The sequence below is a fragment of the Marmota flaviventris genome, chromosome 13 (assembly GCF_047511675.1).
Source record: "Marmota flaviventris isolate mMarFla1 chromosome 13, mMarFla1.hap1, whole genome shotgun sequence".
Taxonomy (NCBI): domain Eukaryota; kingdom Metazoa; phylum Chordata; class Mammalia; order Rodentia; family Sciuridae; genus Marmota; species Marmota flaviventris.
In genome coordinates this window covers 96557782-96573166 of record NC_092510.1, presented here as the reverse complement: position 1 = coordinate 96573166, position 15385 = coordinate 96557782, and the positions used below count along the sequence as shown (strand labels likewise).

At 44.6% G+C, this 15385-nt stretch overlaps 1 protein-coding gene across 12 annotated transcripts in view; it reads right to left on the bottom strand.

The window, feature by feature from the left end:
- Ralgps1 (Ral GEF with PH domain and SH3 binding motif 1) overlaps positions 1-15385 on the bottom strand; it is a 244625-nt gene that overhangs the window by 116067 nt on the left and 113173 nt on the right. For all 12 annotated transcript variants that reach the window (XM_071600970.1, XM_071600974.1, XM_071600975.1 and 9 more), the window contains one exon: positions 13927-14053. In XM_071600970.1, coding sequence (XP_071457071.1) covers positions 13927-14053 — 127 coding nt within the window. The remainder of the gene's footprint in view (positions 1-13926; positions 14054-15385) is intronic.

The following is a 15385-nucleotide window of genomic DNA, read 5'->3' as shown; positions in this document are numbered from 1 at the left end:
AATAAAAGCAGACCATAATACCAATTCCTACTCCCCACCAAGCCCTATCCTGGCACCCAAATCTGGGTATTATCCAAACCATACTCTGGCTATATGGAGCAGAGGAGTAAGGTCCTCAAAGATGTGCAGCCTGCTTTCCCCAGAGTAAAAATGAAAGGTAGGAGGTCAGTTCACTGGGTAGCACCTGGAGAAAGATCATGGGAAAGGGAGTTGGGCTCAGGGACCTGGAGGCTGGGGACCTTGAGCTGTTCTCACTAGCAGACAGCCAGTTAGCATCTGGAGGTCTGCCCAAGTCAGATCAGCAGTGCTCCTCTGCCTTCCAGCCAGCAAACTTGTCAGGCCTATAATCACAGAAGTACTCCATGGTTGGTACCTCTGTAGACCTAGATGGATATCAATAAAGCCCAGACTTCCTCCAGTGCCAGCCAAACCCCCACATCCCAGTTTTGGCCAATACTTTGACCAGTAATGGTGCCCAAGCAGGTGCCACTGAACAGAACCTCCTTCTCCAAATTTTGCCAGTGTGAGCAAGATTGAAAGAGAAACCTTCAAAGGACTGGAAGCAATGACAATGGGAGTCCTCCATGCCTAAAGCCCAGACACTCAGGAGTCCAAGGGGTCCTCCCTGAATTCCAGGACCACCTCACCTGCTTCAGTCTTATTGAAATCTGTTAAAGAAACCCAGGCAACTAGATTAAATAAAAAGGGCACATTTTGGGTACAAAGATGTAAAAAGGCACTCCCTCTGCCTCAGTTTTACCTGGCAGTCCCAAGACTAAGGACAAAATAATAATTACCAGGATCTCATATTCCAGAGCTTGCAAGGTGCAAGATCATCACCACAAAGGAACAACCTCAGGCTGCAGCTTAGTGATGCCCACCTGAATTCTATGTAAGAAGTGCAAGGAAAAGATCATGGGGTGGGGGAGAATGATGTGTCCCTATGATATGTCCTCTGCCACACAGGAAGAGGAGATGTCTTCCTTACCCCAAACCATGTGAGAGGGATGACAAGGAACCACTCCCGGAGCTGGTGAGGCCCAAGCCAGCAGAGCAGTGAGAAGTGTAAGATTCTGGAAGCTCCCAGACAGCAGGCTACCTGGATGACAGGGGTGGGGGCAGGGCAGCAAGTACGGAACAAGGGAAGCAGCAGTGAGCATCAGCTGAGCTGGAGGAGCAGCGTTACCCTACCAGGAGAAGGTGAGGTGCCCAGAGAGAGGCTGGTAGCAGAAAAGAGGAGACGGAGTTCAGGCTGCGTGCCAGGGACAGGCAGGTACAACTCTGGAGGAGAACTGAGCAGCCACGGAACATGGGCTCTTTCCTGTCACCTCTTCTGGCCCCTGCTCCAATTCCAAGGGCCGGAAATCTCTGTGGGCAAGTGGAGGAGGCAGTGGGGCTGGCCAGGATTCAGCAAAGAAGCTGACCTGTACCCTCCCCAGCTCCAGCTGGTTGGCTTTAGGAGTCCAGACTCATGAGTGCTACACAGGACTATCTGGAATGACAGCATTGTCAGAAGGAACTGGGCTTTGTCAAGCCTGACACCAAGAAGACCAAGGGGCCTGCTGAGTTCTCAGCTTTGCTGGGAAAAGAATTAGTTTACTGAGACGCTTGAAAGGACACTGCAGAAAAAATAAGGTTGGTTTCTTCTTCCACCTGAGTCTAGCTCATTTAATAAGCCGGTTATATAAGGACACGAGGTATCTCCCTGAGTCCACGGGCCGGGATGCAGCTGGGCCTCCCGAGGGCCAGGACCAGAAACTGCCTGGAAACCCTTCAGGAAAGAAGGCGGCACCCTTCCCCGCCCCGCTCCTCTCCCCTTCCTGCAGGATTTCTTTCTCGGTTTCTCACTGTGCACCCGTCCAGAGTACCCTCACTCCCTGTCCCAGCAACAGCCCCACCTGGCTTTCCTGAGTTCACACGTCCCCCAGGTCTGAGCGCCAGCATCTCTACATTCCTATGCCAACTCCTGGATGAAGAATCTGATTGGCCAGCCAGGGCCCTGGCTCAGAGCTGGGCTGGGTGGAATGAACGCTGCTGCTGGGGCGCAATGCTGTGCAAGAGACAAGGAAGTCCCAGGTTCCCAAGGGTGGGGGTCATGGGATGGATCTCTATTCAAAAAGGGGTTTAGACTATACTCCAACTGTCATTGACTCCTATCCTCTCTAGAGACCATGCATACTTTGCCAACTAGATGGATTCCATCCCATTACTCATGTGAAAGGGTCCTGTTTCCCAGGCTTTCCCTTCCTGACCACTGTCCTTTCCTAAAAAGCACACCTAACCCTTCCAGGCCCAGCTGGGTTACTAAACATGACCCCTGGCTATGCCCTTATGGGGCTCCTCCTGCCCTTCCTGGGGACACTGGATTTCTCAACACTCTCTGGATAAGAGAAGCAATAAGCTCCCCACTGCTGGGGCCTTCCTGGCCACATTTTGCTCTGGGCAACACTGATACCATCTATCATTATGGGCTACTTTCCATGTTCCAGGGAGCATGAAGGTTTCTAAATTCTTACAGCCCTTTAAGATGGGTTTTATAATTACCCTCTCTTCAACATAGAAAATTGAAGCTCTGTGATGTAAACAACCTGCCCAAGAAGGTGCAGCCTGAGAACCTGGGAACTTCAGCACCATGGGTCTGGTTCCTGAGCTGCCTTCATGGCATCCACCACTGCACTCTAGGAGGAAGTGATACCACCGCTCCATTTCTATTAGCCATGGCTCAGGAATGCATCTGAGAATCGTGGTGATCCTGAGCTCCTGCCCACAAGAGTGGCCAGCCTGCCTGCCTATGCAAAAGCAGCTAGGGGACAGCAGGTCCCTGGATGTCAGGAAGCCAGTCCATGACTATTTGCCCAATTTACTTCAGAGCAATGGGCACAGAATAATAGAGGCAGTGATGGAGAATATCTCATAGCTTCTTGGGCCTTCCAACAGCTAAAGCCACTGGACCTGCCTTTCTCCTCTCCCTCCTATGGGACAGAAAGCCACTTGTCCTACAACCTGCAGATCCAACAACCCCAGCCTTTAATGCTCAAAGTGTTCCTCTGTGGCTAGTCTGGTATCACCTCATATACCAGTTCTTCCTGGCCTGAGCCTTGGTCTATGTTGTCTGGTAGCTGGATCCTGGGTATGGTGGCTTATCTCCTGTCTGTGTACCCTCAGGTATGTGGCTTGCTAACCTTGGTCTTTCTCAGATTCCAGAGTCAGGCTGGTACCAGTACTGACCTGGGATTCTACCCCTTATGGACACAAGCCTTGAGGCCAACCATCCCGACATTCAAGCATCTTGTCTCCCCCAACTTGGGTCATCGTGGGCCAGCTCAACACACATGTGGGAACCAGACACAGATTATTTTCCTGTCTGCACAGCCTCCCAAAGCACTTCCACATGTGGCCCCTCCTGGGTGGGTGGCCATCTGGCTGTCCCATGTTCTGCTGGCTGATGGTCATGATGAGTATGACTCCATGGGAGGGTTAGAGGGTTCTCCCTTTCCCTTGCTGAAGTGCATCCTGAAGCTCAGAGACATGTGAGGAGAGGGATCCTTGCCTATAGCTGTCCTGAGCCTTTGCAGATATGGGAGTGGCCCAGAGTCTGAAAAGGCAGCTCCTGTAGAGGAAATGGAATTAGAATTCCCTTTTGAAACCATGTGATGGCAGAGGCCTACCCCCTGGTTATTTCAATGAGGGGAGAGGATTAGAAGAAGCTCACAGTCACTTTGAAGCCAGGAATTGCTGACCAGACCTAGGCAAGTGTGCTGGGCCTAGATTTAGGTCGGCCTCCTCTCCACAGGAACCCAAAGCCAGGCAGCCCTTCCTCTTGGATCAGGGCAGTGCAGGGCTATGTAGGGAACCAGAATCAGGGCCAGATATTGAGGAAGCAGAGGACAGCTGATTAGTGTAGAAGACCTGAAGCCTGGCTGCCTAACCCAAGAGAATTGACAGAGAAGTGTGTATTTAAAAAGATGCCATCTTCACCTGTCATTTCAGCTTAGGAAGAGTGAGAAAGCAGGCATGCCCGTGGAGAGGGTGGAAGAACAACGGCAGCCTTTTTAGAGCGCATCCGAGCGGTGGCTACCAAAAGGCTGCGACAGTATTTGCCCTAGTGGTTCCACATCTAGCGTTCCATGTTTCAGACCGGTAAATATACAGACAGGTAGAAGGATATTCCCCACTGTGCTATCTATAAGTGGGAAAAAGCAGAAACCACCTCAATGATAATCAGAGGGGTATGACTTGCCAGACCAGGACACACCCACACACCTGCAGGTGCCAAGGAGCCACTGAAAAGAATGAGAGGAGGCTCTATACTGGCTGCCACTGAGCAGGATCTGACATTTTAAGTGGGGAAAAAAAAAGTAAGGAACAAAACACTATCTATCAGACATTCATTCCAACTCTGGATAGAAAGTGCAGTACCTTATGCACCCTCCCCGGCACAGCTGCTGTGAACTGGCACGTCTGGAAGGGCCCACGCACCAGCTGCTAGCAGTGGTGCCTCTGGGCAGGAAAAGAGGAAGAATGTGATTTTCACTTTTCACTTTATAGACTTCTTTTTAGTGTGAATGATCTTTACAGCAAGTAATGTGTTACTTTTGTAATTTTTAAAAGTCTTAAAAAGAATGTGTGGGAGACCAATGCCATTCACGGGCACATTTCTTCTGGGTGACTGTAAGGAACGAAAACGCCTTAATTTCCCCCAGACAGGCATCCAGGGCCTCTGCTGGCCTGCACACACGGCAGTCCAGAGTCCAGCGTACACTTCGTCAGCAATCACATCCTTTCTGTGAGGAAACTTCCAGTCCCCGACTAGTCTCCCCACGCACCTTCTTCCTTACAAAGCTGTGAAAACTTGTCATTTCCCAAACTGGCAGCCACCTTCTCCACCTATTGCATTTTCCTCCCTCAAAATTAACTTTTGGGAGAGGCCTAGAACTTCCTGCTCCCCTAGGGTCAGTCTCCTGCATGTGGAGTGTAGTACAAGATTGGGCAACAGACTGGGCAACAAGGAATAGCCAATGTGGGGTAGTGATAAGGTCATGTAACATCCTAGTTATGTATGTGTTGCTATGCAACAAATGCCCCAAACCTTGGCAGGTTGCAATGAGCATTCATTATCTTGTAGGTTCTATGGATCAGGAACTTGGGCATATTTTAGGTAGTGTCTCTAGCTCAAGGCTGCCCATGAAGCTCAGTCAAGCTGCTACCTGGGGCCTTGGTTTTATCTGAAGGCTCAACTTTAAGGTAGGACCGTCTTCCAAACTCCCTCCATGGTTGTTGGCAGCCCTCAATCCCTGCCACATGGGTCTCTCCATGGCATTGCCAAGCACATCATAGCTGGATTCCCCCAGGATGAATGACCCAAGACAGTAAGAAAGAGCAAGTACTCAACATAAAAAGGACATTTCTTTTATAATTTCATCTCCAAAATGAGTCACTTTAATCCTACTCTTATTTATACTTCACTGCTATGACCTAAGTTAAAAATAGTGCTTCCTTCAGAGGAAGGAGTGTGGGGAGGATTACATGAGATAATGCACATAAAGTGTGAAAGAATAAACATGAGTTGTTGTAATTATTAGTAGTTAGTTTCTAACCAGAGATCCAAAGAGTTAAGGAAGCCAGAGAAGAACAGGTGTCCTGGTGAGAACACAGGCTCTTGCTACAGAACCACACTTTCTCTTGCACACAATGGGTTTATACTCTTACCTCCTATTGGGGTGTCAGACAAAACCCAAACCAGAAAAAGGGTGAAGTAGGTCTTTCCCTGGCCCCAGAAGACAGAAATGGACAAGACATTCCAGCTTTGGCCAGCAAGGCATGCAGGAAGCCAGCCGGCCCCAGGGCTCCTTTCCTGACCTTCCTGTTTTCCTCCAACATCTCTATGGAATCAGATGTTGACTGGAGGATGCACTAGTTAAGGCTGGGTGGAATCCAGCCATGGGCATGAAGTCTCAAGTTAACTGGTATCTACCTGGCCTATGATGTTGGGTAAGTCATAGGTTAAGGTTTTTTCATTCATAAAATGAGGATTTTAAATAATCTAGCTAGTTTCTGTAAGGACTGAGGAAGATTATGAAGCCTCAGAGAAATGTGGATTTTAAGGTAACAAATCTTGAGATTGCAAAAGTAAAAATGATCTTTTCCCTTAGGGAAGGGAGAGATTTGGAACAATATGCAATTAACCACTCTATAAAATAATGGAAATGTTTCCTGCATTTTGATTGGGGATAGGACATTTTTTAGATCATTCTATTGACTAAGAAACAAGTTTGAGCCTGGGGCAGAGGGAAGCTCTTCTCTGCTCACTAGGGTTGAGAAAAGGTTGAATATCGCCACTGAGGGAAGGGGAACCCTGATCAAAGGCTGTCCTGGGCCAGGGAGGGAGGGTAGGATTTCAGCTATTTGCAGCACATGGCCATCAGGAAGAGAGGAGAAAAGGGCCTGGCCATTGCTCTGCAGACAGACATATCAGAGTCCAAGCTTAGATGTTTCTTTGTGGCCCTGCGGTCTCCATATCCATCCCTCCACCTTGCTGCCCCAGCTGAGGAAGAAACCTGGCTCTTTACCAGGTCAGTCAGAGAGCCTGGCTGGGAAGGGAGAGCCGACCAGTGGGAGGGGTCAGAGGAGTGAGGCCAGGCAGTGAGCAGAGGCAAGGAGCCACAACCAAAAGGCGCTGTGGAACAAATGAGTGCTCCTGGGAGTCCTTGGAAACGCTTGGGGTGGGGAACTGAGAAAAGGCCAGATTTCCTGCACGTGGAAGTATTTTAGTTTTGGAAAAAGGAAAGGACTACCCTAAATGCTGGCCCACTTGGGGCCAGCCAGATGACACTATTGCTAACCCTGATGTGGGCGCTGTTGGATTTGGTCTGGGGGTGGTTGCCACAGCAAAGAGGCAACAGCATGTCTCAGTCATCAGCAACTCTGCAGGCTGGGCCTGCCTGCTCCATCCCTGCTGCGCTTGCTCTCTCCCCTCTACTTTAAGGGTGTCCAAGGCTTAATGCACATGGTGATCCTCAAAGGCCATGGGCAGGGACGTGCTCAGTGTCTCCATCAGGTATAAGGGCTGTGCTCACCAAAAATTGTCTTAGGTCTTTCCAAAGCTTTGCTCTAAAATGAACAATTTGTAAAGGCCTTTCCCTGGGCCCTCACTTTTTCTGAACTACAGTGATTCATCACAGGCCTATCCATGATCCCCTAACTATCCCTCCTCTAGCCACCCCTCCTAGAAACCACTTTCTGCACTGCAGCCAAGACGATGCATGCTAAACGCAAATCCAGCCCAGCTGTACCCTTATGTAAAATTCTTTCACAGTTCCCTACTGCTCTCGGTTGGTGGGTCAGGTCAGAGCCAGAGCTGCCCACTCCCAGTGTCCAGGCCCTCAGCAATCTGGCCCCTCCCTTCCACTCTGGCCACTTCTTGTGACACCCTCCTCCTCCTCCCCCTCCTCTTCATTCTTGGCTCTCCAGACAGTTTTCCTAATATGTTTTTCCTACTTCAGGGCAAGGTGTTGTCTTTGAGGGGGATTTTAGCTCCTCACCTCTGAACCCAGGGTATACAACCTTTAGAGCTCCACTTCCCTCCAGAAACCCCTTCCTAGTAACCCAGACCAGGAAGGGTGCCCTTTTCTTTGCTCCTTTGCCGTTCCCTTTAGAGTGTTCAACTCATTTCCAGTTTCTTCCTCATGGCTAGTGCTCAAGGCTGGATGGGGAGCTTTGCAAGGGCAGAGGTGGCATGTGATTGATCCACATAAGTCCCTGCTGAACCCCAGTGGCAGGGCACACCCACTTTGTGGTGGGACCTACCACATGCTGCCCGCTATTCTGGGGGTCTCTGGGGCATCAGAGCACACACTTTCTTTTGATCAAACGCCACTTCTTTTTTTTTCTGCCATCCAGTGCAGCACTTTATTTTTTGTCAGTTTATAGAATATTTAATTAGATCACTTCATTATAATATAGTACAAATATAATTAGAGTATGGGGCACAATCAGGCTGGTGAAATAGCTCAGTTATTATCTGTTCCCAATTATTTGAAGGTTCTCTATCTAGAGTAAATAATTCCTAATTATGAATGATTTCAATCAAATGGAAATTTATTGTATAATATGCAAATGCTGTTTAATACGGGTGGTTTGATGGGATTAGGTCCTCTGTAATATCACAACTATACCCAGTAGGATCTGAATGATGGACTTGTCATGCTGCTTTCAGAGTCCACAGGTCTGACCAAAAATGTATTATCAGCATGAAACATCCTGAATTCACTATTCTTTCTTTTTTTAAATTTTAATTTGTAATATATGACAACAGGATGCATTACTCATATTATACATATAGAGCACAATTTTTCATATCTCTGGTTGTACACAAAGTACAGACACATCCTTCCTGTTTCTTCTTTTTGAAAACTCTTTGAGGTGTCTGGCTGATTAGCCCAGAGTGTTTTACACTCACCAACAACTTGCCTTTGTTTTAAACTTCAGAATTTATATTTGAAAATAGAGGCTTACTTTAAAAAAAATGAAGGGTTTGTTTATTTGAAGAAATAACTTAGGATCTCAAAATTTCCTTCACATATTAGAGGTCTGGATAGGTTTACCAAGAATGTCTAAGTTTTCTCTTATTATTCAAAATTGTCATGTTGCCTGATTTTTTGTTTCTTGAGAGATCACAATTTTCCACACTGCTACAATACTTTTAAATCAGCTCTAAAGCATTTCAAATCCATCACATTCCTAATTTTATTTAGTTATTTCCTGGAAGGAGTAATAAGTAGTGAAAACCAAACACCCCCTAAATCAATGCAGCTATTTAGAAATAGGTGGTGTAGTCATTCTTCAAACCTCTGTCTGCTTTTGTTATCATTTCATCAGAATTGGGTGTTTATGGAAGTTGCTATCACACAAAATTAGCTGCAAAATATTGACTGTATCTCCCAATACTATTTTCGCACTCTGAAGTAATTTGGAAGAAACTAGATGATTCAAAGAAAGTCTTATTTCTTAAATGTAATAAATTTTCCCCTCTGTGTTTTTTAAATTATGTTTCACAAGGAACCCAGGACACCAAAGTGCAGCCAACTGGCTCTAAAGTTCACTAAAGGTTGGACTACATGCCCACGCAGGTTGGCAACAGTGGCTGATATTACGTGAGGGCATCTCTCGTGGATGACACAAGAGTAAAGAGTCATGGAAACCCAGTTAGCACAGAACCTTCCACAGAGAGTTAAGAGAATCATCACAAAAATAAAACCCACATTTGCTATTAGAGGCAAATAGCCACTGAGGCGGGAGCAAGGTCTCAGGCAGTGGAAGCAACAGAGCAGCTGGAAACATCAGAGAGGAGCCTACGCTCCTCCCAGAGCAGCTCCCTCCCTCCCCGAGGAAAGACCTACAGTGAGGATTTGCCAGGGAAAAACAAATGGTTGCAGACATTTTTTCCTATATTGTACCTTCCAGGAATTATGTAACCATCACTTTTTAGATAAACAAATCCATCCCCATGAAGGTTGGGTTTTCAAGAGGAATCCAGTATTGAAAGAAACCACAACCTAGGTTTGGGCAGGGTCTGTCCATGGCATTCAGATGAGCAAGTGAAGACCCCAGCTGCCCTCAGGACAGTGGCCCCACTGAGCCTCAGAATGAGACCTTGCTTCATGTTTACTTTTCAAATTGTGGAGCTCCCAAGGTAAACCCTCATGCGCTGTCCTGAGAATAGAAAGCCGCTGGAGTCCAGGTGCCTCCTGTTCCTCCCTCTGACCTATATATATCAGGGTCATTCTGCTGCACTGTGAGGAATGATCATCACAAGACCGGGGACAGGAGCAGGGCAGTTCACTGCACTCTCAATGCCAGAACAGGAAGGCCGTGCAGGAGAAAGGATGCCTCCAGGAGCCAATAGGAAGCGCCTGCCAGGAACAAGGCAGGTGAAATGAGGTGATGGAGGGCAAGGATGCTGCCTCTGTTCAGACGCTCTAAGTGGCAAGGGGCCCAAAGGCCAGCTCAGGCTAGCCAATGACACTGAAAGCCTAAGAGAGCCTGATTGGTGATCCAACAACAAGAAAGAATGGCGGCAATTCATCCATTTCCTATAGTGCCAGTGTCATTATAGTCACATATGACAGAGGACATGTAGGTGACAACTGCAAGGGAAGGGTAGGAAAATACTGACCTGAACAGTGGAGGTGAGAAGTCGGGAGAGGGCAGTGTCGAGTGCCCAGGCTCATAGCCAGCACTGCTAGGCCCCTTCCTGGCTCTGAACTTTCCAGTAATGCGACCCTAGGCACCTCTCAGTGCCTGGGCTATTGTGAGCATTCAGGGAGGTGATGCACACAGAGAGGTAGGCAATAAACAGCAGATCTCCTGATCACCCCTGTTACAGAGGCCATCCTAACCATGCTGGACTTCATCCACTAGTTGAGCCACACATGGTACTAGGCTGCCCTCACCCTTGTTCCATCAATCCCATCCCTCAACTGAGAGCCTCGGGCAAAGTGGAAATGGACTTGGAACTATGCACATTAACATTTCCTCCACTGTGAACCCAAGAGGGGATTTGCCAGCCATCAAGTAGAAAGACACTACAGTTTACTGCAAACTGGGAGAAGGGTACAACAAGAGAGTGAGAAAACACAAAATGAAATTCATTTCAATTACATGACATAAGACTAAACAAATGTGAAAGACTTACATGGCCCTACCAATAAACAAGGTCTCTCATATTGGGTCCAACTAAATGTTATTTGATCACACCTAGAACAGGGCAGCTTAAAATTAAAATCTAAAATATAGACAAAGATTTATAACATAAATGCAATAAAAATAAGATATAAATTAAGTGTGACCCAACTAATATCAAAGAAGCAAAAGCAAGTAAAAAAATGGAACCAAGATTGTTTTGTATGGGACACTTTGCAATGAACTTACAACTATTATAAATGTTTATATAATAAACACATATGGCAGAAACTACTAGAAACACAAGGGGACTCTGACTTATATTTCTGTTCTTGATAAACCAACTTTTCAAAAATTTATAATTTGAATATTATAAGGCAACTTAAGAGAATTTTGAAAGATTATACCTTCTTTCCCAGAACCCATGAATACTGATCATGTATTAACCCACAAGAAAAATCTCAAATATTTTTTAAAAACCTAGAAATCACATAGGTCATATTCTAAAAAGATGAAAGACCAATTTTTTTAAAAAACCCAGTCATTCAAAGAAATGTTATCATAATACCCCAAAAGTTAAAACAACTCGCATGTCCATCAAATGAATGAGTAAACAAAATGTACTGTATCTATACAATGTAATATTATTTGGCAATAAGAAGGAATGAAGTACTGATCATACTTCATACTCCAACATGAATTTTTAAAACATGATGATAAGAGAAGAAATTCATTTATTTCAGATAATTTCTATGATTCAGTTTATATAAAATTTTCATAACAGGAAAATCTATGAAGACAGAAAGTAGATTAGTGGTAACTTAGGGCTAAGTTTGGGGGTGGGGGGGTGGCTAGAGAGAGGAAAATCAGTGTCTACTAATGATAAAAAATTTCTTTTGGGGTTCATAAAAATGCTTTAAAATTGATGGTGGTAATGGTTGTACAACTCTGTGGATATACTAAAAACTGCTAAATTGCACTCTTTAAATGGATTATATATTAATTATATTTTAATAAGTCTGTTAGGGAAAAATACAAGCCCTTGAAAATTTAAAAAAATCACCAAGTAATACTAGAACATAAATTTAAACTACAATTATAGAACATTTGTATTAAAACATGTACTATGTAGCAAAAGCAGCACTTGGAGGATAATTTATAACCTTAACTGTTTCCATTACTCAAGAATCATGTGTGATTCTATCTTTTTTATGTATCACTCAAAAAATTGCTGCCAATTAGACAATGTTAAAATGCTTTATCATTAATTGAAAGGTACATCCTAATTTCAAAGGTGCTAAAATGTGGAGAGAAAAAGCACTTCATAGAAAAAAACATGGTAAACTAAAAAGCAGAAAGGCAGTGTGACTGATAAACACATCCAAAATCTAATTCTTTGGAAAGAACAATGGATAAACCTCTGGCAAAACAAATTTTTACAAAGAAAGAGAAAACAAAAATCTAAACTATTAGGAACATGAACACACACACACACACACACACACACACATATATATAATCATATATGCCAAGAAGTTCAAATTTATAAAAAATATACTATATAGTGCATTATGGTAAAATAATTAAATGGGTAAAAACCCTATGCTAATAATTTTGAAAGCTGGAATCAAATAGACAATCTCTTATTAAAAAACAAAATTTCCAAGTTGGATTTAAAAGAATTAGAAAATGTAAATAAAGAATGCTTATGGAAGAGATATGCCAAAGATTAAAGAAAAATTGTACTACATCCCTACAAATATTAGGAGTCACTTCTATGAAATCTTAGTTTTTCCTTATTATTAAAAGCTATTTTATATCATAAAACCAAAATATTTCAAAAATTAGCACAAAACTGAAGCCCAAACTAGCAGAAGCATTTTTTTGCCTATCAAATTGGCAAAGATTAAAAAAAAAAAAAGAAGGAGAGGCTAAGATTGTGGCTCAGTGGTAGAGTGCTTGCCTAGCATGTGTAAGGCACTAGGTTCAATTCTTAGCACCACATAAAAATAAGTAAATAAAGACATTGTGTCCATTTATAACTAAAAGAAAACATACAGTATTTGTACATGTGGGAGAAAAGCAATTTCACCCTCTTCTAATAAAAGTGTAGCTGGGCGCGGTGGCGCACGCCTATAATCCCAGTAGCTAGGGAGGATGAGGCAGGAGGATCAGGAGTTCAAAGCCAGCCTCAGCAACAGTAAGGTACTGAGCAACTCAGTGAGACTCTGGCTCTAAATAAAATACAAAGTAGGATTGGGGATGTGGTTCAGTGGTTGCGTGCCCCTGAGTTTAATCCCCAGTTCCCCCCCACCCCCCCAAAAAAGTTTAAACTGATACAAGCTGTCTGGAGAGCATTTCGAAGAGGCATGCCTTTTTTTTAAAATACCTTTATTCTATTTATTCATTTGTATGTGGTGCTAAGGATCAAACCCAGGGCCTCACAAGTGCTAAGCAAGCACCATACTGCTGAACTATAGCCCCAGCCCCCAAAGGCATAAATTTTTGCATAAGTTTTGACCTAGTAATCACACTTCTGGGAATTTATTACAAAGTAATAATCATAACTGTATATAGCAAGTTTTTGCAATAAGGTATTCATGGAAAATGTAGAAATAACTTACATGGTTAATACCAGCAGTAGATTCAAGTTTGACAAATCCATCTAATGAGGCTAAGCCAAAGTATTGAAATGTAGATAATAACCCTACTGATTTTGTAAATGCCCAAAGGAATGATTAGAAAAGGAGCAAAGTCTCTCTAGGTGAGTTAAAGAATATTAACTTTCTTCTCTTCCTAATTCCTTATAGTAAACATGTATTATTTTCTAATCAGAAAAATAAATAATTGTTGCTATAAATTTGTTTGTACAACTCTTAAGAAATATGCTAATTAAGAACAGAGAACCAGAACAGAGGGTTTGCTCTCAAGTTTGGGAGCAACGTGGATGAACCAGTAGGAGTTCTACTACCATCACTGTAGATGTCTGGGCTGCAGCCTAGGAGCCTGGGGTTCAAAGATCACACATATAAAAAAGCAGAAAGTCCCTCTTTTCTCCCCTCATCAAGGTTCCCATCCCTGGAAGTATCAATAGCCTGTTCCAACCCAAGGAGCCAACCAATTGCCTCTTTATCCATGCTCCCTGCTATTTCCTGGAAATTTTTCAACTAGAAACTATAAAAATATCTTATTTGGCACTGAGCATGTTTCTTAAAAAAATAATAATAAGCCAATTCAGACTCCTACCTAGATAGGGAATACTGGGCACCATCTTTAGGCTTCGGATATATTCCCGTGTCCGCTTGTAATTATCTTCTTTAGACATCAGATAGTCCAATTTCTCAAAGGTAGTCTTGTCTTTTCGATTCAAAAGCTGGAAATGAGAAGAAATTATAGAGGATGAGAGAGAGAAAAGAAGCCAGAAGAAACTGAAGGGAGAGGACAGCTGTCACAAAGAACAAAAAGGACACATCCTAAAGAGTATGGCTGTCAGGTGCCAAACCTGGGCACAGCTAAAGATTAAAAGGACATTTCACACAGAGGTAGAAACTCTCACAGCCACAGTCTTCCTGTCTTCCCAGAATCTCACACTTGAAAGATACCTTCTAAATCCACCTAGTCCACTGCTCTACAAGATAGACCCTGCACCAGAAAGGGGCTCAGAGAGTGAAGCAAACTGCTCAAGTTTACCAGAAGAGTTATTTCACAGCTATGTACTCTCCCTCCACATCTCAAACAGCACAAAGCCCCATGAACTGAACTTGCACATGACTCCATGCACAAGCCACAAGAACACAGCCAGGGCAGTGCTCCAATTCAGGCTGTCTCCTCCACAGTCCCCAGCATCTGCCTCTGTCATATTTACACTGGGCATGGTGATTTGATCAAAAGAAGACAAACTTCTTTTCTATAAGCAGTCATCTAAGGGGTGACCTCATTATGCAACACAAGATGAGCAGTTACCCACAGCCAAAGATTAGGGAAGCAATCTCCTTGGTGACTTGCTGAAAGCTATAGCCAAGTAGGAATGACGCATGGCATTTTGGGTTGAAAGGTGACCCTGCTCAGGGATTAGGGTTTAGGGTGGATCCTGCTGGGAACAGGGTGGCTCCAGGATTAGGGCATATCCTGCTGCCTCAGGCACCCGCTCCTTTTGAGTTCTCGCAGGGTTCTGAGAGTATTGGTCCGCAGAGCCCGGTGGAGGGAGTGTATTTTCCCAGGTAGTGTGTGGAGAGTGTCGGTGAGAGTTAGGGAATAAAGAGTTGCTGTTTGAATCTACAAGGCTTTTGTGGTGGCTCGGTTATTTTGTGCCCAGCCAGACTGCGGCAGTGACTAAGACCTCTGCTCTATAAAGCTAGTGCTTTTTGGAAAGGAGTAGAGACATAAACTCCTGGTATTCAAGATTTGGTGCTAAGGTCTCCCCTTGTGGTTCCTGAGTGGCCCAAGTCAAGGGCCAGTGCCAGGAAATGGCAACAAGCCTCTTCAAATACAAAGGCTTTGAGGAAAGCAGCCTATGCTGAGAGTCTAGTGCTGGGGCAGGGCTACTTGGGGAGGGCTGGCTTTGGCAAAGCATAGCTGTTCCTGGGAGATCCCTCAAGTCTATCTGCCAGGACCCAGAGCTTCTGGAATTGGAGGTCAATTGATAAACACAGGAGTGTAAATGAAGCAGACCCCAGGCTTGGTGCATCCTTGGCCAAACTTGGTA